Raw genomic sequence first — 22,939 nt, 5'->3', positions numbered from 1 at the left:
GAGTAAGAACAGATATTAATAGCATAAAGTCTTTGGCAAAAATCCGAGTTTTCTCTGAATCTGTGGTTTTAGCACATGAGAAATAAGTGTGTGCAGTATCAGGAGTGATTCATAGAGATGTTGTATGCTGCACACTTCAGGCCCCAAGAGAGAAGATTGGGTAGCAATGAGGGGTGTCTTGTCAGGCTGCAGAGAAGCCAAGTTACCCAGGATCAGCATTTGCAACTTGATCTTGCATGACTGTGATAAAAAGAAAAGTTTTTATGTATATCTATGTATATTTGTATGTAATATTTTGATGTTGGATATCAACCCTAAGTGCTTTAGTCTTTATCAGTGTATTGCCCCTTTCCTCCTCCCAGAGAAGCTTACCATGCCCTTGCTAATATCCTTAATTTAGTCAAAGTCTATCTTCAACCTCCCCTTTGTGTTGGGTATTAATCCTAAGTGCTTTAGGATTTATCAGTGTATTGCCTTCTTTCCTCCTCCTAGAGGAATTTATATTACATTTGCTTAAGCAACCCTAACTTAGTTAAAGTTTATTTGTAATCTTTCCCTTGTATTTTACCTCACATTGTCACAGTCCCCCATGTTAATCTCGATTGCTTGTGAAACAAAACTTTCGGGTAATTCTGAACTTGTATGGATACTGCTTTATATTGAAGTATAAATATACTGCTTTATATTTGTAATCGCTTTTCTGTTTCCCCTATAGCCTTTTTATATGTTACCATAGAGCAATGTTCTTTGGTTAAACACAGAAAGACCATTACTGCTATGCTCCTAATATTTGGGAGTTGATTGACTCTGAAATATATCTGATCCTGGGCATAATTACTTGGTCATAACTACTTGACTCAGGCTTCAGTTTCTGTAGTTCCTGACACCCCAAAGGGTAGGTCCCACCATGGGACTGGGATGGACCCGGGGCTAGTGGCAAAACTACCCGGCAGCAAAATGGGACATTCTAGAAAGCATAAATACATTGTTTTCATGCAAACTGTTACAACTTTAGAGACAGGACCCCCTGGGGAAGGACTAGCTGAACTGGTCTGAGAGCTTAGTCTGGGATTTATGGTAAAAGCCTTGCTTGCACTCAGAGCCCAGACAACCAAGTGTTTAAAGCTTGTTTGCTCTCAGTCCAGAGAACTAAGTGTTAGGATCTTTGTCTGTTTCTGTGTTTATCCAAACAACTTCTAGTATAGACAACTTATACAATTAGAGGGAAACATAAAAGCAATACAGTTGCCCCTGGGAGACAGTGTGTCTCCTTGAGTTGATATCCCTAAAAAAAATTTCCTCTGCCAAATGTTTATCTATGTAAATGACTATCATACTTGTGCTTACCTCAACCCTCCTTCAGATGTTCTATAAGTATGCTAGCAACTCTGCATTAAACGGGCCATTTTCACCATCAGACTGTGGTCTTGGTTCTTTGCTGGGGAGGATTGAAAACAGCTCTCACTGAACTCAGGCGTCCTTGCATCTTCGTAACACCGGTTCTTTTTGTGATTACACATTTCACTATAATAGATGTTCTTTTAAAAGACGTTCAAGGAGGTCAGGGAGATAGCACAGCAGACAAGATGCTTGCTTTGCATGTGGTTCGCCTGGGCTGGATCTCTCGCATAGATCTCCACTCAGTAATTCCTGAGTGCAGAGCCAGGAATAACCCCTGAGCATCACCAGGTATGGCTAAATAAATATAATTAAAATGAAATTTTTAAAAATTCATTCATTTGGGATTGGGAGACCTCCCTCCTCCATCTCCCTGTGCTTCTGGTAGCCTGGCAGTCATGCCCACAAACTGCCTCTGGTGCTATATAAGCTCATTAATGGCCATGATCCAGAGACTCACAAATAAACCTCAGAAGAAGAAAAGAGCAACATGCTGCAGAGATGCCGCCAGAACCCAAAGTCACCATGCAGTTAAAAATTTAATTCTAACTGTATTACCCTATTTAAAATCTTGGAATTCCTGGAGCATGACCATAAATAGTCTGTACAAGGGCTTAGTGGCTCCAGGGTGACCCAACAATCTTCACACACTTTTCTCTGAGAAAACTTTTTTGGGGGATTATCTTTAGAGGATTATTCATAACAAACAATACAAAATAAGCTATTAGGTTCTGATTTGGGGGCAGGCTTTGAGGATCATTGTGGAATAAATCAAAATGTGGGGGGCGTGCCCAGCAACCAGACCCTGGGACCCTGAAAGCCCCGTTCCCAGCCAAGCTCACCTTGGAGCGCCTGGCCAGGGAGGAATCTGGAAAGCCTCAGAAGCTCCAAACCCTGAGCAGGCACTGAAGCAACGCCCCACCTCACTCCACAGGTACTGTGACTGGTAGGCGTGGCCTCCGGGTGGCAGCCACTCATGCAGCTGCAACTATTTTTCCCTTTCCCAACACTTTGGACTCACAGCTCAACCTACACTACCTAATTCTGATAGTCTGGCTATCCCAAACACATTTGGCCAATAGTCCACTAGCCCATTCCAATCAAAATACTCCCCAAAACCACCAAAATAAGAGCGAAAACAGAGAACTGAACAAGCCTAATTAAAAAGAACACATCCCCTGTAGCTTCACTAGTGGCCCCACGTGAGGCACAGAGGAACACCAAAGAGGAAAAAGGAAACCACTATCAACCGAGCCCATCTAGAATCCTCCCTCATAACGAAGGTGGTCACTGATAGTGAACTGGAGGGACCCACCTCCATACTACCACAGCAACATGAAGAAACAGCGCAGATTCCCTCCATGAGGAGTGGATGAAGAAAAGAGTCCTCATGCCTCAACAGGGAAATCCCACAAATATAATCTCTCTAACAAAGAATTCAGAGATGAAATGTTAAGAATGTTGAACAAGCTCAAAGAAATGGTGGAACAGGCATCCAGTAAATTAAAGGAAGATATAAAAGAAACAGTGGAACAAACAACCAAAAAAGTACAGGAGGAAATGAGAACAGAAATAAGAAAGCTACAAACAGAAATGTCACTAATAAAAATATTGCGGTGTGAAGATATAATGGTGGTGGCATTGGTGTTGGAATATTGAATGCAATTATTGTGAATAACTTTATAATCACTTGTATCACTTGTCATCCTGTCACTCATCAATTTGTTTGAGCAGGTACCAGTAACATCTCCATTCATCCCTGTCACATGCTAGTGAAGCCCAATGGCGTCTGCTAGCTCCACGAAAATGAAGAGCATCAAACCGTTCATTACAGTTTGATGAAGAAGTCTGACTATCTTGTAGGTAGGCAACCAGGCATTCTTTTGACGTCCCGTGGAATCCAGTCTGTAACAGCACTAGTCCAGCGGTCGTCTACAAATCACGTACTTATCCAGCCCATCTGATTTTCAACGCCTTGGCGAACGAGACAGCATCCCTGATCCTTGATTGTAGATGGAGGTCAGAACACCGGATTCCTTCTCTCACTTGAGTGAAATATGATATTCCAAGCATTGCTCTTTCAATTCCTCTTTGGGATACCTGAATAGTGTTCTCGTCCTGTTTTTGTAGGGCCCAGGTCTCTGAGGCGTATGTTAATGCAGAAAGAATGGTGGATTCGAAAAGATGTGCCCGGAGCCAGAGGTTCTTGGTCCTCTTAACCACTTCTTCGACTGTTGAAGGTGTTCCATGCCGTTTTCTTCCTTCTGAGCAGTTCTAGCTCCAAGTAGTTGGTCATGTTGAGTTCTCAACCAAGGTACACATAACTGCTTTATTCAGAGATGTTCATTCTGTTGAGAGCAAATGGAACGTCAGGAACTAGCCCATTTCTCATGAACATTGTCTTCGTGAGATTCAGCTGCAGTCCAACCTTTCCACACTCATGGTCGAAGTCAACCAGCATTTGTGCTGCTAGGTTAATGTTTGGTGTTACTAGAACGATGTCATCAGTGAAGCAGAGGTGGTGTAGTGGCCTACCATCTATCTTCACTCCCTTTCCTTCCCATTTCAGTCGTCGGATGAGGTTCTCGAGGGTGGCACTGAAGAGTTTTGGTGAAATGGTATCACCTTGCTAAACCCCTCTCTTTATGTCAATGATCACTTCCTTGTAGAATGGTGAGATCCTGGTGGTGAATCCATAATGCATCTCACAGAGGATCCTGATGTACTGAGTTTGAACACCCTTTTTGGCTGGGGCTTCAATGACTGCTTCAATCTCAACAGAATTAAAGGCCTTCTTTCAGTCAATGAACATTAGACAGAGCGGCATCTTGAATTCTCACAAAACTTCAATGAACTTGGTCATTGTGTGGATATGGTCGATCATGCTGAATCCTTTCAGAAATCAGCTTGCTTACATGGTTGTGCTTCATCTAGTGTTCTGCTAATCTTATTCAGGATGACTTGAGTTTGTAGACGATGGACAACAGGCAGATTGGGCGATAGTTGCCGATGTCGTGGATGTCTCCCTTCTTGGTGCAACAGAACGGTTCTGCTGATTCCATTGGGACAGAACTTTGCATTTGGCCAGGTAGTGTGTGAAGAGCCAAGCCAGTGTATTGACAAGTACTGGCGGCAGATTCTTCAGGTGGTCGGGTCTGACCATGTCTGGACTGGGTGCTCTATGCATCTTTACTGACAAAATGGCGTGTAGGATTTCGGAAGGGAGGACATTGGGAACGACATATATCCATCCTGCGGAATTTGGTATGTGGGCAGGTGAAGTGGCTATCAAAGAGATACAAGTAGAAGTCATGGATAAGCTTTTCCATTGCCCTTCTGGAAGATGTGATAGATCCATCAGGAGGTCGGAGGGCAGTCATCTTAATTGGCGAAGGACAGGCAGGCGTTGCAAATACTTTTCCTGGCTTCTGCCGCATCAACCAACACTGCTCCTCTTCTCTCTTTGAGGTCTTCCTTTATCACTTCTCTGCACACTTTGCGAGCTCAGACATTAGCTTGTGAATGCCTGACTCTCATGCCAAACCACATTGGCAAATGATCTCAGAGTTTCCGAAGACAGGTGTCTTTTTGCGGCTTTCTGTCTCGGTGTTCTTCGCACAGTCATGGACATGCTGAACCAGTCGATCATATTCCTCATTGATGTTGTCAACGATGGCATCTTCTCATGTACAATAACTTTTTTAAATAAAATAAACTTTAAAAACTAAAAATATTTTAGGTGTAAAGTGGAATATCTCTTTTTATTTTTAATGAATCACCATGAGGTACAGTTACAGACTTACAAACTTTTGTGCTTTACGTTTCAGTCATACAATGATTGAGTACCCATCCCTCCACCAGTGCCCCTTTTCCACAACCAATGATCCCAGTATCCCTCCCACCACCCCCACCCCATCTTCCCCACACCACACTGTGTCTGTGGTAGGGAATTCCCTTTTTCTCTCTCTCTCTCTCCTTTTGGGTGCTGTGGTTTGCAATATAGGTATTGAGTGGCCATCATGTTAGGTCTGTAGTCTACTTTCAGCTCGTATCTCCTTTCCCGAGGAGGCCCTCCAAGCACTCTTTACTTGGTGGTCCCTTCTCTATCTAAGCTGCCTTTTCCCCCAGCATGTGAGGCCGGCTTCCAAGCCGTGGAGTAATCCTCATGGTACTCATCTCTACTATTCTTGGATGTAAGTCTCCCATTCTGTTACTTTATATTCCACAAATAAGAGCAATCTTTCTGACTCATTTCACTTAACATGATACTTTCCCTGTTGTCCACTTATATGCAAATTTCATGACTTCATCTTTTCTAACAACTGCATAGTATTTTAGATGTACCAAAATTTCTTTAACCAGTCATCTGTTCTCGGGCACTCAGGTTTTTTTTTCCAGATTCTGGCTATTGTAAAAAGTGTTGCAATGAACATACAAGTGCAAATGTCATTTCTACTATGCTTTTTTGCATCTCCAGGATGTATTCCCAGAAGTGGGTCAAATGGGAGCACAATTTCTAATTTTTTGAGAAGCACCCATACTGTTTTCTAGAAGGGCTGAACTAGTCAGCATTCCCAACAGCAGTTAAGGAGGGTCTCTCTCTCCCCACATCCTCGCCAATACCAGTTGTTTTTGTTCTTCTGGATGTGTGACAGTCTCTGTGGTGTGAGATGATATCACATTGTTGTTTTGATGCATCTCCCTGATGATTAGTAATGAAGACCTTTTTTCAATGTGCCTATTGGCCATTCGAATTTCTTCTTTGAGAAAGTTTCTTTTGATTTCATCACCCCTTTTTCTGATAGGATTGGATTTTTTCTTCTTGTAGAGTTCAACCAGTGCCTTGTATATCCTTGATATCAATCACTTATCAGAGAGATATTGGGTGAATATCCTTTCCCATTATGTAGACTGTCTTTGTATTCTGTTCACTGTTTCTTTTGATGTGCAGAAGCTTCTTAATTTAAGATGGCCCCATTTGTTTATCTCTGTTTCCACTGCTTGGTCAGTGGCGTGTCATCTTTGAAGATAACATTAGCTTCAATGTCGTGAAGGGTTTTGCCAATCTTGTCTTCAATGTACCTTATGGATTCTGGTCTGATGTTGAGGTCTTTAATTCATTTTGATCTGAGTTTTGTTAATGGTGTTAGGTAGAGATCTGAGCCCATATTTTTTTTGCATGTAACTGTCCAGCTTTGCCACCACCATTAGTTAAAGAGGCTTTCCTTGCTCCACTTCACATTTCTTGCTCCCTTGTCAAAGATTGGATGATTATATATTTGAGGATGTGTCTAAGAATATTCAACCCTGTTCCATTGGTCTGTGGCTCTGCCTTTTTTCCAGTACCATGCTGTCTTAATTATTACCACTTTGTAGTAGAATTTGAGGTTGGGGAAGGTGATGCCTCCCATCTTCTTTATTTATTTATTTATTTTATTGAATCACCATGTGGAAAATTACAAAGTTCTCAGGCTTATGTCTCAGTTATACAATGCTCAAACACCCGTCCCTTCACCAGTGCCCATATTCCACCACCACCAAAAAAAAAACCCAGTATACATCCCACCCCTCACCCCCAAACCCCCCTGCGTAACTGATAAATTTCACTTCCTTTTCTCTTTACCTTGATTACATTCCATATTTCAACACAAAACTCACTATTGTTGTTGGAGTTTCAACACAGAACTCACTATTCTTGTTGGAATTGATCCTCCAAGAATACAGCCCTATTGACAAGGAAATATTTGATAATTAGTTTTCCAATGATGAGAATGAAGAGATAAAAAGAATGAAGAGATAAACCGGCCGCCTGGTTTACAATTTCTGTATTTTAGTAATTAAGTCCAGGGAGATTTAAGTTGGAAATTGAATCATTTCCCTTCCTGGAGCAGCATGGAACAAAAGCTTAGTTGACAGTCTGGATACATGGTTGCAAGCACTTGCTGGAACCCCAAGTCATATAGCTGGCTCTGGATCCTGCTTGTTCCCGCAGCCAAGCGGCTGTGCAAAGGCATGGCCACCTGGGTCGAATCTCGGCCGGAGCCCGAGCTGCGGTCCTAGTCCGAGACTGCCCAGGCGTCCCGCTGTTTCAAGTTCAAAGCACTTTTTTTTTTCCGCGCCACCAAGTTCATACCTGCTCAAAGGTCCCATAAAATGTCGGACACCACACCTCCTCCTCCCGGAGGGCTCCCATCTTCTTTTTCCCAGCAATTGCTTTAGCTACTCTTGGACGTTTGTTTGAATTTCAGGGGTGTTTGATCCATTTCTTTTAAGAATTTCATGGGTATCCTTATAGGGATCACATTTAATCTGTATAATGCTTTGGGAAGTGTAGGGAGCCATCTTACAGAGCTTGGCTCTTATCATCTAGTCAAACGGAGGCTACTTGGGATTCCTGTGATCTTATCATTTTACCATTTGTATCATTAGCCAATGGCCATGCCTAATCGGCATTCTACTACTGTTCCTATGGGGTCCAAGCATGCATTCTATACCACCCCCTCCAGCAGTGAGGTATAAGTATTGTAACTGCAGTGAATAAACTCTCTCTCCCTCCTCCTCCTGGCTCTGCGTCTGTTCATTCGGCTGCGTCGTCTCCTAAGCCCCGCGAAGGGTCTTCCTTCTGGACAGGACGGGACCCCACAGGGGAGTATTGACATTTTGACAATGTTAATTCTCCCAATCCATGAGCAGGGGATGTTTCCATTTCTTCATGTCCTCTTTTATTTCGTGAAGTAGCCTTTTGTAGTTTTCTTTGTAGAGATCCTTTACCTCCTTAGTTAAGCTGATTCCGAGGTACTTGAGTTCCTGAGGCATGAATGTGAATGGGATTGATTTTTTCATGTCACTTCCTCTTTCTCACTATTTGTGTATAGGAAAGCCATGGACTTTTGAGTATTGATTTTATAGCCTGCAACTTTACTATACAAGTCTATAGTTTCTTGGTAGAGGCTCTAGGGTTCTCTAAATATAGTTTCATATCATCTGTGAATAGTGAGAGCTTGATTTCTTCCTTTCCTATCAGGATGCCCTTACTATTTTTTTTCTTGCCTAACAACTATTGCAAGTACTTCCAGTACTATATTGAACAGAAGTGGTGAGAGTGGGCATCCTTGTCTTGTCCCTGATCTTAGAGGGAAGGCTCTTAGTTTTTCTCCATTGAGGATAATGTTTCCCATGGTCTTGGGGTAGGTGGCTTTGACTATATTAAGGAAAGTTCCTTCAAAACCCATTTTGGTGAGACTTTTCATCATAAACGGTGCTGGATCTTGTCAAATGTTTTCCCTGCATCTATTGATATGATCATATGGTTTTTATCTTTTCTTTTCTTGATATGATGAATTGGGCTGGAGCCATAGCACAGCGGTTGGGCATTTGCCTTTCACCCGAGTTCAATTCCTCCGCCCCTCTCGAAGAGCCTGGCAAGCTACCCGTGCGTATTGGATATGCCAAAAACAGTAACAATAAGTCTCTCAATGAGAGACGTTACTGGTGCCCGCTCGAACAAATGGATGAGCAATGGGATGACAGTGACAGTAATATGATGAATTATTATGATTGATTTCCGAATGTTAAACCATCCTTGCATCCCTGGGATGAATCCCACTTGGTCGTGGTGTATGATCTTTTTGACGAGTTGTTGAATTCTATTTGCTAGTATTTTGTTGAGGATTTTTGCATCCGTGTTTATCAGGGATATTGGCCAGTAGTTTTCTTTTTTAGTGGTGTCTTTGTTTGCTTTTGGTATTAGAGAGATATGTGCCTCATAGAAACTGTTTGGGAGAGTTTCTGTTTCTTCAATTTCCTGGAAAAGCTTGAGAAGAACTGGCAATTGGTCCTTGTTAAATGTATGGAAGAATTCGCTAGTGAATCCATTCGGAAATGTGTTTTTAGTTTTGTGAAGACTTTTAATTACAACTTCAATTTCCTTGATAGTGATAGGTCTATTGAGGTATTCCAATCTTCTTGGTTCAGTCTTGGGAGAGTATAGGAATCCAGGAATTTATCCATTTCTTCTAGGTTCTCTTGTTTTGTGGCATACAGACTTTCAAAGTAGTCTCTGATGAGCTTTTAAATTTCTATGGTTTCTGTTGTGATGTTCCCATTTCATTTCTTTTTTATTGATTGATTGATTGATTGATTGATTGAATCATCATGAGAATAGTTACAAAGCCTTCAGGTTTAAGCCTCAGTCATACAATGATCAAACAACCATCCCTTCACCAGTGCACATGTTCCACCACCAGAACCCCAGTATACTCTCCCCACTCCACCTCCTACCCTGCCTGTGTGGTAGATGATTTTCACTTTACTCTCTCTTTACTTTGATTACATTCCATTTTCAACAGAAAACCCATTATTATTATTTGGAATTTCCCCCCAACAATCAGACCTACTGAAAAGGCATCATTAGATCATTTGTTTTCTATTGCTGACAATGAAGAGCATATGATGTCACATGGTTTTGAAATTCTGGTATTTAAGTAATCAAGTCCAGAGGTATTTCTGCCAGCAGACACTGCGTTCCAAGATTTGTTTATATGCCTAGGGATCATGGCTGTTAGGCGAGGAGGAGCTGTTTGTGGGCGGCCACTCAGGTTCTCATTTGGGTGGGGAGCAGGGAGCAGGGCCAGTTCTGCCGCCCCTCCCCCATCGCGAGATTTCCTGCGTGCCCCATCACTTCAAGCTCTTACCTCTCTGTCCAATTGCCTCCGAATGGTGGTGGTCACCATTCTCATTTTCATTTCTGATTCGGTTTATCTCTCTCTTTCTTTGTGATTCTTGCTAGTGGTTTATCAATCTTGTTTATTTTCTCATAAAACCAGCTCTTTGTTTCATTGATCTTTCAGTTTGTTTTTTGGGTTTCCATGTCATTAATTTCTGTTCTAAGTTTTGTTATTTCTCTCCTTCTGCTTGGTTGGGGTCCTTTTGTTGGTCCTTTTCTAAGATAAGCTGTGAAGTCAAGTTATTTCTTCCTTCCTGAGAAATGCTTGCAGTGCTAAAAATTTTCCCCTTAATACAGCTTTAGCTGCTTCTCATAAGTTCTGGTAACTCCATTCTCATTTGTTTCCAGATATCTTTTGTTTTCTTCCTTGATTTCCTTCCTGACCCACTCGTTGTTCAACATTGAGTTGTTTAATTTCCAGGTGTTTGATTTGGTTCTCCGCATCTGTGTGTTATTAACTTCTATCCTCAGTGCATCGTGGTCTGAGAAGATAGTTGATACAATTTCTATCTTCCTGATCCTATTGAAGTATTTTTTGTGACCCAGCACGTGGTCTATTTTAGAAAATGTTCCATGTGCACTGGAAAACAATATGTATTCTTTCTTTTGAGTATATAAAGCTCTGTATAGATCTATTAGCCCTCTCTTTTCTATTTTTTCCTTCAAAACCAGTGTTTCTTTGCTGAGTTTTAATCTTGTTGATCTATCTAGAGGTGATAAGGTGGTGTTGAAGTCTCTACTATTGTGTTGCTAGCAATGTCCTCCTCAAAATCTGTTAGTAGCTGTTTTAAGTATTTAGCTGGTGCCTCACTAGGTGTGTATATGTTTAGGAGTGTGATTTCTTCCTGCTGTACATATCCCTTGATTAATAAAAGGGCCTTTGCTGTCCCTTCTAATCTTTTTCAACCTGAAATCTATGTTGTCAGATACTAGTATGGCCACCCCGGCTTTTTTGAGGGAGTTGTTTGCTTGCAGGATTGTTTTCCAATCTTTGACTTTGAGTCTGTGTTTGCTCTGACTGTTCATATGTGTTTCTTGTAGGCAGCAGAATGTTGGGTTCAGTTTCTGAAACCATTTTGCCACTCTGTCTCTTAATTGGTGCACTTAGACCATTGGCATTGAGAGAGATTATTGTTCATGGGGTAAAAAAAACTAAAAATATTTTTTAAAAAATACATTCACTTAGGCTAGAGGGCTGAGTGCATGTTTTGCATGGAGGATTTCTTAGTTCTGGCACCACACTTCTGGCACCACTAAGTTCCTCAGACATTGCAAGAAACAATGTGCCAACCCTGGCACATTTTGAAAGTAGTCATTGAGCACCATTGGTTGTGAACCAAAAGTCCATAACTTCTGAGAATGTTTACTTGTTGATGATCAGCTTATTGATCATGTTTTTTTAGTATATTGGACGTGAATATGTTTTAAAATTGAATTTAAGAATGAATTCATCTTCATTTTTTTCAGGTATTTAGGGAGGGTTTTGTGGGGCACATCAGGCAGTGCTAAAGACTTAATCAGGATCACCCCTGGTGGGAATCAGGGAACCATACTGGGTGCCAGGGGTTGAACCCATGTAAGCCATGTGCAATTCATGTGACCTGATCATTGTACTGTCTCTCAGCTTCCCTTTTCAAGTATTTTTAAAAGATATAGAAGAGCTTTGCAAAAAAGAAATTCATAAATGACTGAAATTAGAAGATATCTAAGATATGTAAGAACGTAGTGTAATTCTACAATTGAAGTTAATTTAGTCTGACCATTTATTTGAAAAGTCAAGTTTTGGGCTGGAGGGAATGGTGCTTCTCTTGCACACAGCTGACTGGGTCTAACCCCTGGCACCACATATGGTCCTCTGATAGCCACAGGTGTTATCCTGAGTGCAGAGATGGGAGTAAGCCCTGAGAACTTGCAGGTGTGCCCCACCACCAAAATTAAAGTCAAGTTTATAGTTTCTTAGACAAACTCTAGATTTTTCTCCTCTATGCCTCTTATCTGACTATATGCTGATATAGAAAGTTGTGATATGTTTTATCTCAAAAATTTTAGGTTATTCCTAGAATATAAACTGATTGAACACATTATTTGCTTCTTTACATCCCACGCAAGAGAGGCTTTATTTTTTCTGTTTGTTTCCTTCTAGCTGACTTCACTCAGTACAATTCCAGGCAGGCCATCCACACAAAGGCAAACGAACGCTCTTACCTTTTCAAAGGACTAAGACTGTTGCCAAAGGCAACAGAACCTAAGGTCAAGTCTACAGAACTGAGCCAACCATGCTGTGGAGACAGGTTGGAGGAGGCGTTCAGAAGGGGACTCTGAGACAATGGCAAAAGGAAGCAGACACTCTGGTGAAGGGTGTGGTGTGGGAATGTTGTATATGTAAAACCCTATCATTAATAGTATTGTAAATCACTGTAACTAAAGTAAAAAAAAATTTCTAAAGTAAATATTTTAAATATATTTTCTACTTAACCATGGTAATTCAGTTCACCATACCTTTCCAAGCACTTGGAAACTTTATTAATTATTAATTTACATGATTATATTAGAAAGTTAAAAAAATGAAAGAATTTTCTTATTGTGTGATTTAGTGACAGTATAAAATAGCAAACTCTAAATGTTATTTCCTGACATTTTAATGTTAAATTTAGTGTGAGTTAAAGAGTTGAAAAATAACTTTTTACTAAGATAGACCGCATATTGAGATCAGCTAATTGTCTTTTTGGATCAACATGCTGAAGCTCAATAGTCAGACTTAAATATCTGATTTGTCAAAATGTGCCCTGAGATCTGAATAAAGTAACCCTTACAGTACTGTAGGATTTAACTAGGCTGTAAGAGTGGGTTGGGGGGCCAGATCCGCAGATCCAGAGAGAGATCCAGAACGGGGAGAGAAGCAGAGAAAAAGAATGAAAGAAACTGATCGAGCAACCAGTTTGGCCTTCTTCCTTCCGTCACCTGCCCTTAACCAATAAATAGCCACACACAGCGGTCCCAGAGCACCAAACGTGGGCGGTGAGACAGCTGCCCAGAGAGCCCTCGAGTGCACACGCCCATCGGCATGCTTTAGTATTTTTACACAGTACTGGGAAGAGGCAAGAATATTTGACTCCTGACATTAAGTTTTAAAATTCTCTTCGTAAGTTGTAAAAATGATGCTAGACACTTTCTGGAGACAAAAAAGTTTTACTTTATTAAAAATAAACATCAAAACATATTAAGCTAATATACTTGTTAGCTTAATAACTTGACAATTCTAACTTATAAGGAATCCTTTTTAATGAATATTGGTCACATAATTCTTCCTAGGAATATGATATTATGTTTTCTCACAAAGCTATAAACTCCTATATGGAGTTTTATCATTTCTTGAACTGATCAAAATATTTCTCACCCTCTCTAAGAAGTTCTTCTACAATATAAGGTCTTTCCCTGCCTTCTGGACTATCCTGGCTATACCTGTATCTTATTTATCCTGTGCTCCTTATTTCTCATTGCCCAGCTTTTATTTTTTTCTTTGATTGTGAGGTCATCATGAAATCATCTGAGTCAGTCAGAGTCCAATAGATTCCCTTCTCCATTTTTATCTTTATCTCCTATTATCTCAAAGATTTGGATATAATCTTCAACTGTGATGATAAATTCATCTTTAAATTCTATTTTAAAGCATATTTCTTCCAATCTACTAAGAAAAGATGATCAATACCTCTATATTGAACATTAAAAAATTTATTTGAAACTTCTACCCAGGGTTTGATTATATTTTGATGAAGTATGTTATAGTAACATTATAATTAGAGAGCTTTCAAAATCTCAGTATCAAGAGAGTATTTTAAGTTTTGTTTTAAGTATCAATGATCATTAGGCTCAAATGTCTAAATCCTAGTAAAGAAGTCGTGCCTGTCTCCAGTAACTCTCAGATCTCTGTGCGGAAGGTCAAGGTGCTTCCTGCCATCTTCTTCTGGTAGTCCTTGTCAAAATCTTCATTCTGTGCCACAGTAAAATAGTTCTTCCAGTCCCCTGGCATCCCTAAAACAAGGCAAAGTGTCATTGTTCACAACAGTCATACAGTGTCGGCACAAGAACGGGATTTTTAAAAAAAGATAGCTTTCTTCTTAAAAGTTATGGAGTAGTATTGCTACCATGAATAACTAATGAAACATACTGGAAAGTCTAGGCAAATAATGAGATCACAAAGTCCAATTCAACATTCAGTGTAAATTCTATGTACCTTTTCTCATAAAAGGGGAGATGGAATGGTCCATGATGCTGGTAGGCAAAGTGGTATAATTGGCCATTGGATTTTGCTTCATAATATCAAAAGATGTATGATAGATGATTTTATTAAGTACTTCCTCTGAAATGTCTTTCTCCAGGAACTTCACTATCTTCTGAATTTCTCGCTTTGGGTCCTATATGTAGAACAGTTATACCAAACAAATAATATTAGATTTATTCAGGAGGGATGACCATCTTGACAAGTTACCAAAACTCTGTGAAGAAGTTAATATATAAATTCAAATACATTCAGCAACGTTCCAATACTGCCACAACACAAACAGGATATGTACTTGTCCTTAAAAGGATTACCTTTTAATTGGGGAATACAATTACAAAAACTAGAGTACCTATCCCAGAAGTGCATGCTTCTCATAATGAAAAAGTATAAATGATTTTTATTTGAAGGAACAACTATAGAGATAGAGATAAATCAGGTATATATATATATATATATACCTGATTATATATATATATATACCTGATTTTATATATATATACCTGAGGGTTTATATATATAAATATATATATATATAAACCCTCACGGCAGAGCCTGACAAGCTCCCCATGGCGTATTTGATATGCCAAAAACAGTAACAACAAGTCTCACAATGGAGATGCTACTGGTGCCCACTTGAGCAAATCGATGACAGTGATACAGTGATATATAAAAAATATTTCTGTTGAAGCACCTATAACTATATTTGTTCTATGAGGTGGCAGAATCTATGAGTTTAACAAAAGTTAATGAGGATGAGTGAAAGAGATTTCAAGGCAATGTATTTTTTGGGGGGGGTCACACCCAGCCCTGCTCAGGGGTTACTCCTGGCTTTGCACTCAGGAATTGCTCCTGGCAGTGCTTGGGGGACCATATGGGATGCCGGGGATCGAACCCGGGTCGGCCGCGTGCTATCGCTCCGGCCCCTCAAGGCAATGTAAATACGAATTTACATATATGTAAATTTTGTTTGTTTCTTGGGCCACTCCTAAATGGAACTCGAGGTTGCTCCAAACTCTGTAGTCAGGAATCACTCCTTGCAGTGCTCAGGGCAAAAGGTAATACTGTGGGAATGAAACAGCATGAATAACATGCTTTCAACTCATTGAGCTATCTGTCTGGCCCAGAATTGTAAGTATATTCACTGTACTTTATTAAGATGGGGCCAGAATGATACTACAGCAAGTAGGATGCTTGCCTTTTGGTCAACCAGGGTTCAATCCCCAGATCCCATATGGTGCTCTGAGCTCCCCAGGTGTGAATCCTGAGTTTATAGCAAAGTAAGCCCTGAGTACTGCCAATGTGGCCCCAAAACAAGCTTTTCATAATAGAGGTCCAGGCAAACAATATTCCAAAACCAACCCCGGCACCAGTGTGAACTTCTCACCACCAGTGTTGAAAGATTCCCTCCAAACCCCAGCTTGCTTTTATGACAGGTGCCCTTATTAATTTAGTTATTGTAGTTTGCATTTCCTGCTTACAGTCTTGTTGGTTCTGTGCAAAAAATATGGTTTTATTTTATTTATTCTGAATTTGGCTTGGTTCTTTTGTGGCTTAGTTTAGCATCTTAGAGATGGAGAAAGAGAAGGAACTATTTTTAAATCTTTTATAATTGTAAACTGATGCAAATAAAATAGAAAAAAACAATGAAATAGAGCATATGAAGATAAAACTGTGTGAGTAATGGTCTCAGGAAATGAGGGGTAGCATTGCAGACTCTTTATTGGGTTAGCTCACATGCCAGGATTCAACTGGGCTTCATAGACTGAAAAATGTTGGGGTGTATGATGGAGACTGCATTATTACTCACATCCTTTCTCAGGAGACTCCCCAGCTGTTCTGGGGTTAAGCCTCATGGTACTAAGAAGAGTATGTGGTGCTGGGTATTGAACCTCGTGCCCTGTACATGTTCTTTGACCATGCATTCCATGATCATCTTGAAGGCCCTGAATCTCACCTCCTTCATGTCTTCATAGAACAGATAGAGTATGCGGTGTTGGTCTTTGACACCCCACCATCCCTTTACGTGGTCATACCAGGAACCCCACAGCACTAAGAGAAAGGAAAGGGGTATCAATATCAACTTGAAATTTAAAAAATAAGCATGAATGTCTCAAAAAAAAAGAGAACATTGAGTAAGCATAACCAGAAGAGAAAGACCTAGGTAGGATTCTTTGTTGTTTATGTTGCTCCTTTTACGGGGGCCACTCCCTCCAGCACTTGGGGAGCATATGGAAGCAGGATGTGAACCCAGGGTTTCACACATGTTTGTGTTCTACCATTTACTTGTGTTCAGAAAAGAATTCTTTCTTATAGGGACTTTTTAATATTTTGGGGGTAATAAAAATATTTTGACCCCTAAGTTCATATTTTAACCATTGCGCATCAAATACTGTCTAGTGACAAGAGATTCATATCTCTACAATCACCCTTGCATCAGTACACCAGGACCAGCCAACGTTAAGCAATTGTTTCCTAACAGACTGATTCTGTAAGGAAGTTATTATATATGTCTGGACACCTTTACTCTTTGTGATGGTGAATGAGCAGAAAAGGTATGTTCTGTGTATCTTGTTAACACTGCCAAACACATTATATCTTCTTCTGCCTCGCCAGGCTGACATCTATAGATTGTGTCAGCAGTCTCCTTCATTCTCTGGCACCAATAAACTGGCAGACTTTTGTAAGGGGATAAAAGGCAAGTATGCTATTTATCTGAATAAAAACACCTGTCTACATTCATTGATGTTTACACTTATGAAGACCTCAATTACTGTACAGGAAGGGTCTTTCTGTCTCAAGGTGAAATAACTCCATGTTGGGGTTCTCCTAGGGATATTGTCTGTTACCTATTGGCTTCTTTAAACTCTTTCCTCAGCTTCCTAAATAATCTGTTAAATATTTTTTAAATTACTAATTTTCAGTGTGCCATCATCTACAATCTCCCAGGACTTTAATGAGAAAAGAACTCATTCAAAAAATCATTCAATAAAAATGTCCTACTTTGTTAGGATTTTCAATAAGGGGACACAAACCCACAATTTTCTTTCACTTACCTTTACCAGCTTTGAATGTCTCAACATATTCCTCCCATGTGCCAGGATCAGGCACCATTTTGTTCATTCTTGAGAAATGGTAGTATGACACCAGACAGTCCTTGGCATTTCTAGCCACATATATAATCTTAAATAAGTCAACAAGTGAAGTAAGGCATAGAAAATAAAACAGAAAGACGTTCAGTTAAGTTTAACTGTTGACTCCTCAGCCACGCCTCCCGGGGTCCCCCACCTCCCGGTCCCACGCGACTGCCTGGGCCTCGGTCGACCAGCAGCCACCCCGCCCTGAGTCCCGCGACCCCGCGTCCCCGCCTAGCTACCTAATACCGGCCCTATCTCCTGCATCCCGAGACCCAGCCAAGAAGAGACTGGGTGCGTGGCCTGTATCTCAGGGAGCGTGGTCTCAAAAGGGGCATGGCCTCCTGCAGGAGCGGCGGCCACTAATGCAACCACAGTTATTATTTTTTACCTTAGCATAATAGGTATAGTCTTTTTCTTGTTTTGTTTTGTTTTTTGGGTCACACCTGGCAATGCACAGGGATAACTCCTGGCTCTGTGCTCAGGAATAATTCCTGGCGGTGCTCAGGGGACCATATGGGATGCTGGGAATTGAACCCAGGTCGGCCTCGTGCAAGGCAAACGCCATACCTGCTGTGTTATTGCTCCAGCACCAGGTATAGTCTTTTTCTTTGAAAATCACTTTAGCCATCTCAATCACTTATGCAAAATAGCCCGTTACCTTAGTTTAACTTTATAAAAACTATCAGTGAATAAGAGAAGCTTGGCAAAACCTTCATAAAGAGAATATAGCCTTAAGCCTTCAATAGAGGCCTCACATCAATCAGGAAAAGCGCCTGAGTATAAGGAAGAACTCTAGAATAGGAACAAGGCTGCCATCAGCAATAGCACAACCAGAGCCCCTCCCTTCCCACAGCAAGAAGGAATAGGAATAAACAACTACAAAGTTCCAACTCTGTACTTCCATAACAATATGAAGAAGCAGAGAAAATCCCCTCCACGAGAGAGGGAGAAGAAAAGATTCCAGAAACATCAACAGGGGCTACTCACATCTACGACCTCTCAGATAAAGAATTCAGAGAGGAAATCTTGAGGAGAGTCGACCTACTCCAAGCAACCATGGAACAGACATCCAACAAATTAAGGGAGGAGATGAAGGAAGAACTGGAACGGTCTACCAAAAAAATGCAGGAAGAAATGAGAGAAGAAATTTCAAAGCTACGAACAGGAGTCACACAAATAAAGGAATCAGTAGATGAATTAAAAATCTCAGTAGATGCCCTCAACAGTAGAATGACTACAGCTGAAGACAGAATCAGCGACCTTGAAGATGAGCTGCAGAAATCTTACAGATAACAACAAATAATGGCAAAACAACTCAAAATGGCTATAGAGAGAATCAGAGCTCTTGTGGATGACTTCAAGAGGAACAACATAAGAATCATTGGAGTACCAGAACCACAGGGAAGTAATCCCAATGAAAAAAACACAGTCAAAGACATCATTGCTAAAAAATTCCCAGAACTGGAGAAGGCCAGCATCCAGATCCAAGGAGTCCAAACAGTACCAGCAAAAAGAGACCCAAATAAAAAGACTCCAAGGCATATTATAGTCAGAATGACGGATGCTATGGACAGAGACACAATTCTGCAAGCAGCAAGGTCAAAGAAGGAAATCACATACAAAGGAGCACCCCTCAGATTTACAGCAGACCTGTCAGAGGAAACCCTCCGAGCCTGAAGACAATGGTGGGACATAGTGAAAAAAACTCAACAAAATGAATGCCTCACCAAGAATACTTTATCCGACTAAACTCTCACTCAAACTCAAAGGAACCATACACTATTTCTCGGATAAACAACAGCTCAGGAACTTCATAGACTCAAAACCAAACTTAAAAGAAGGTCTAAAGGGGCTATTGCAAGAAAAGGAGGAGCCCCATAAGAACAAAAAACCCCACAGAAAGATGATACAAAACCCCATCACAATAATCTCTCTCAATGTCAACGGCCTAAATGCATCTATCAAGAGACACAGAGTGGCAAAATGGATCCAGAAATTAAACCCAACATTCTGTTGCCTGCAAGAAACAAACCTGAACAATCAGAGTAAACACAGACTAAAAGTCAAAGGATGGAAAACAACACTGCAAGCAAACAACTCCCTTTAAAAAGCTGGAGTGGCCATCCTAGTATCCGACAATATAGATTTCAGGTTGAAAAAGATTAGAAGGGGACAGTGAAAGTCATTTTCTATTTATCAAGGGATATGTACAACAGGAGGAAATCACACTCTTAAACGTATATGCACCTAATGAACGACTGGCTAAATATTTAAAACAACTCCTAACGGACTTTAAAGAAGACATCACTAACAGCACAATAGTAGTCTGAGACTTCAATACTGCCTTATCACCTCTGCATAGATCGACAGGAACAAAACTCAGCAAGGAAACACTGACCCTGAAAGAAGAAATTGAAGAGAGAGGCCTAATAGACCTATACAGGGCTGTACACCCCAAAAAGAAAGAATACACATTCTTTTCCAGTGCACACGGAACATTTTCCAAAATAGACCATGTACTGGGCCCCAGAAAATACCTCAATAGAATCGGAAAAATAGAAATTGTATCAACCATCTTTTCAGACCACGATGCTCTGAAGATAGAAGCTAACCACACACAGACACGGAGAACCAAATCAAACACCTGGGAATTAAACAGCTCAGTGTTGAACAATAAGTGGGTGAGGAAGGAAATCAAGGAAGAAATAAAGAGATACCTCAAAACAAATGAGAACGAAGACACAAGCTACCAAAACCTATGGGATGCAGCTAAAGCTGTGTTAAGGGGAAACTTTATAGCTGTCCGAGCATTCCTCAGGAAGGAAGGAAGCGCCCACATAGATAGCTTGACTTCACGGCTCAAGACCTTAGAAAAGGACCAGAAAAAGGAACCCAAACCAGACCGAAGGAAAGAAATAATAAAAATTAGAGCAGAAATTAATGACATCGAAACTAAAAAAAAATCCGAAAGACCAATGAAACCAAGAGCTGGTTCTTTGAGAAAATAAATAAGATTGATAAACCACTAGCAAGACTCACAAAGAAAGAGAGAGAGAGAAACCTAATAAACCGAATCAGAAATGAAAAGGGAGACATCACAACAGAAACCAATGAGATTCAAAAGATCGTCAGAGACTACTTTGAAAGTCTATACGCCCCAAAACAAGAGAACCTAAAAGAAATGGATGAATTCATTGATTCCTACAATCTCCTAAGACTGAATAAAGAAGACTTGGAATACCTGAATAGATCCATTAATATTAAGAAATTGAAACTGTAATCAAAAATCTCCCCAAAAACAAAAGCCCAGGTCCAGATGTATTCACTGGTGAATTCTTCCAAACATTTAAAGAAGACCTGTTGCCAGTTCTCCTCAAGCTTTTCCAGGAAATTGAAAACACAGGAACTCTCCCAAACAGTTTCTATGAAGCACACACCTCCCTAATACCAAAATCAAACAAAGACACCACTAAAAAGGAAAATTATAGACCAATATCCCTGATGAACACCGATGTGAAGATCCTCAACAAAATGTTAGCAAATAGGATCCAACAACTCATCAAAAAGATCATACACCATGACCAAGGGGGATTCATCCCAGGGATGCAAGGATGGTTTAACATCCGGAAATCAATCAACATAATCCATCATATCAACAAAAGTAAAGATAAAAACCATATGATCATATCAATAGATGCATAGGAAGCATTTGACAAGATCCAACATCCGAATCCTGGCAGCGGTAGGTGGCTGCAGGTGGTAGGGAGGCAGGTGGGCCGAGTCGTAGCGCTCGGGGTCCCGCCTTGCCACCCACTCCCGTCCTGCTGCTCACCATCATGCCGCAGTACCAGACGTGGGAGGAGTTCAGTCGCACGGTGGAGAAGCTCTACCTCTCAGGCCCGATGAAGGCCCGTGTGGTTCTCAAATATAGGCACTCTGATGGGAGTTTGTGTATGAAAGTAACAGATGATTTAGTTTGTTTGGTGTATAAAACAGACCAAGCTCAAGATGTAAAGAAGATTAAGAAATTCCACAGTCAACTAATGAAGCTTATGGTAGCCATGGAATCCCGCAGTGTTGCCATGGAAACGGACTGAACGGTTTGAAATGAAGACTGCCACGTTCTTAGGAAATAAATATCTTTTTGAATTTGAGAAAGTGCTGGGACAGAAAATACGTTATGTAACTAAGTGAGCTATTCAAAAGCCTAGAAATAGCTTTTGGGAGGCCTTTTAAAAAATGTTTACTTTAGAGAGCTAAGAATGTAAATGCTTTCAGCAAGAAAGCCTTTATTTATTTTTGGAACTAGAACAAGAAAAGCATCTTGTTCTAGTTCCGAAGATGCTTTTCTTGTTCTAGTTCCGAAGCTTGTTGCTGATTACTTAATGTTGGGCAAAATTATAATTGTTTCTCTGGTAAATTTGTATTAGTAATTTGAAAATTGGGTATCAGGAAAAGCCAGTTCTATATGCATTAGAGAATTTAAATTTTATTTTGACTGAATTAATATTTTGAAAGCAAAAAATTTATATTGATAATGACCAACAAATATAAAACAATTAACTGAAATTAACTATGTAACAGCTACATATAGTGGTGTAACCTCTATAAAAATTATGAAGAGAAGTATGCTTTAAAACTTTCAAATTTAAACTATATTTTTGAATATGAGGGATTTGTTGAACAGAGACTTACTTGGAATCTAGTTTTCAGTCCTCAAAAACAGCTGTAGTCATTTTAAATGCATGAATAGAATGATGCGCTGGTTGACCGAAGCCACAATACTACAGAAATATTTGCCATATATGTCCTGTCTATGGTGTCTCAGAAGGGCTCAGGATCATTTGAATTGTTTGACCTTTGCATACCTCTGATCCCTCCATTCTGTACTTAACCCCGGGGTTAAGCATGACTGTCACAATGTTATGTTTTCCATTATTTTCACTAGACTGTATTTTTCTCCTGTTTGTTAGCTGAATTTCACCAAATAAATGTCATATTTACATGTTGATTCTTACATTAAAATATTTTTATTAGAGCAAAAAAAGATCCAACATCCGTTCATGATGAAAACCCTCACCAAAATGGGTTTTGGAGAAACTTTCCTCAAAGCCATCTACCATAAGTCTTCAGCAAGCATTATGCTCAATGGGGAAAAACTAAGGGCCTTTTCTCTAAAATCAGGCACAAGACAAGGATGCCCACTCTCACTGCTTCTCTTCAATATAGTACTGGAAGTACTTGCGATAGCTGTTAGACAAAAAAAAAGAGATTAAGGGCATCCAGACAGGAAAGGAAGAAATCAAACTCTCACTATTCGCAGATGATATGATACTATATCTAGAGAAGCCCAAAGCCTCTACTAAGAAACTCTTAGAAACAATAGATTTATATAGTACA

The 22,939-nt window shown here is 40.2% G+C and overlaps 2 protein-coding genes across 2 annotated transcripts in view; one reads left to right on the top strand and one right to left on the bottom strand.

The window, feature by feature from the left end:
- Window positions 1–13,894: 13,894 nt before the first annotated feature.
- The window catches only part of LOC101552690 (sulfotransferase 1C1), a 64,233-nt gene continuing 55,188 nt past the window's right edge, over window positions 13,895–22,939 (bottom strand). The window contains exons 4-7 of the mRNA XM_055143430.1: window positions 17,459–17,585; window positions 16,360–16,454; window positions 14,358–14,538; window positions 13,895–14,155 (exon numbers count right to left, since the gene is read on the bottom strand). Of these exons, the coding sequence (XP_054999405.1) occupies window positions 14,043–14,155; window positions 14,358–14,538; window positions 16,360–16,454; window positions 17,459–17,585 (516 nt within the window). The 3' untranslated portion in view covers window positions 13,895–14,042. The remainder of the gene's footprint in view (window positions 14,156–14,357; window positions 14,539–16,359; window positions 16,455–17,458; window positions 17,586–22,939) is intronic.
- LOC101538768 (signal recognition particle 9 kDa protein) lies at window positions 21,343–21,858 on the top strand. Its single transcript, XM_055143435.1, has one exon. It carries the CDS (start codon window positions 21,376–21,378, stop codon window positions 21,634–21,636), a length of 261 nt encoding a protein of 86 aa, XP_054999410.1. The 5' UTR covers window positions 21,343–21,375; the 3' UTR covers window positions 21,637–21,858.

The sequence above is a fragment of the Sorex araneus genome, chromosome 1 (assembly GCF_027595985.1).
Source record: "Sorex araneus isolate mSorAra2 chromosome 1, mSorAra2.pri, whole genome shotgun sequence".
NCBI classification, from domain to species: Eukaryota; Metazoa; Chordata; class Mammalia; order Eulipotyphla; family Soricidae; genus Sorex; species Sorex araneus.
The sequence above is the reverse complement of the archived record's forward strand: the minus strand, read 5'-3'. Positions and strand labels throughout refer to the sequence as shown.

Bases quoted from the DNA above. Each gene is read 5' to 3' on its own strand.
- LOC101538768 (XM_055143435.1), top strand. From the start codon at position 21,376: ATGCCGCAGTACCAGACGTGGGAGGAGTTCAGTCGCACGGTGGAGAAG.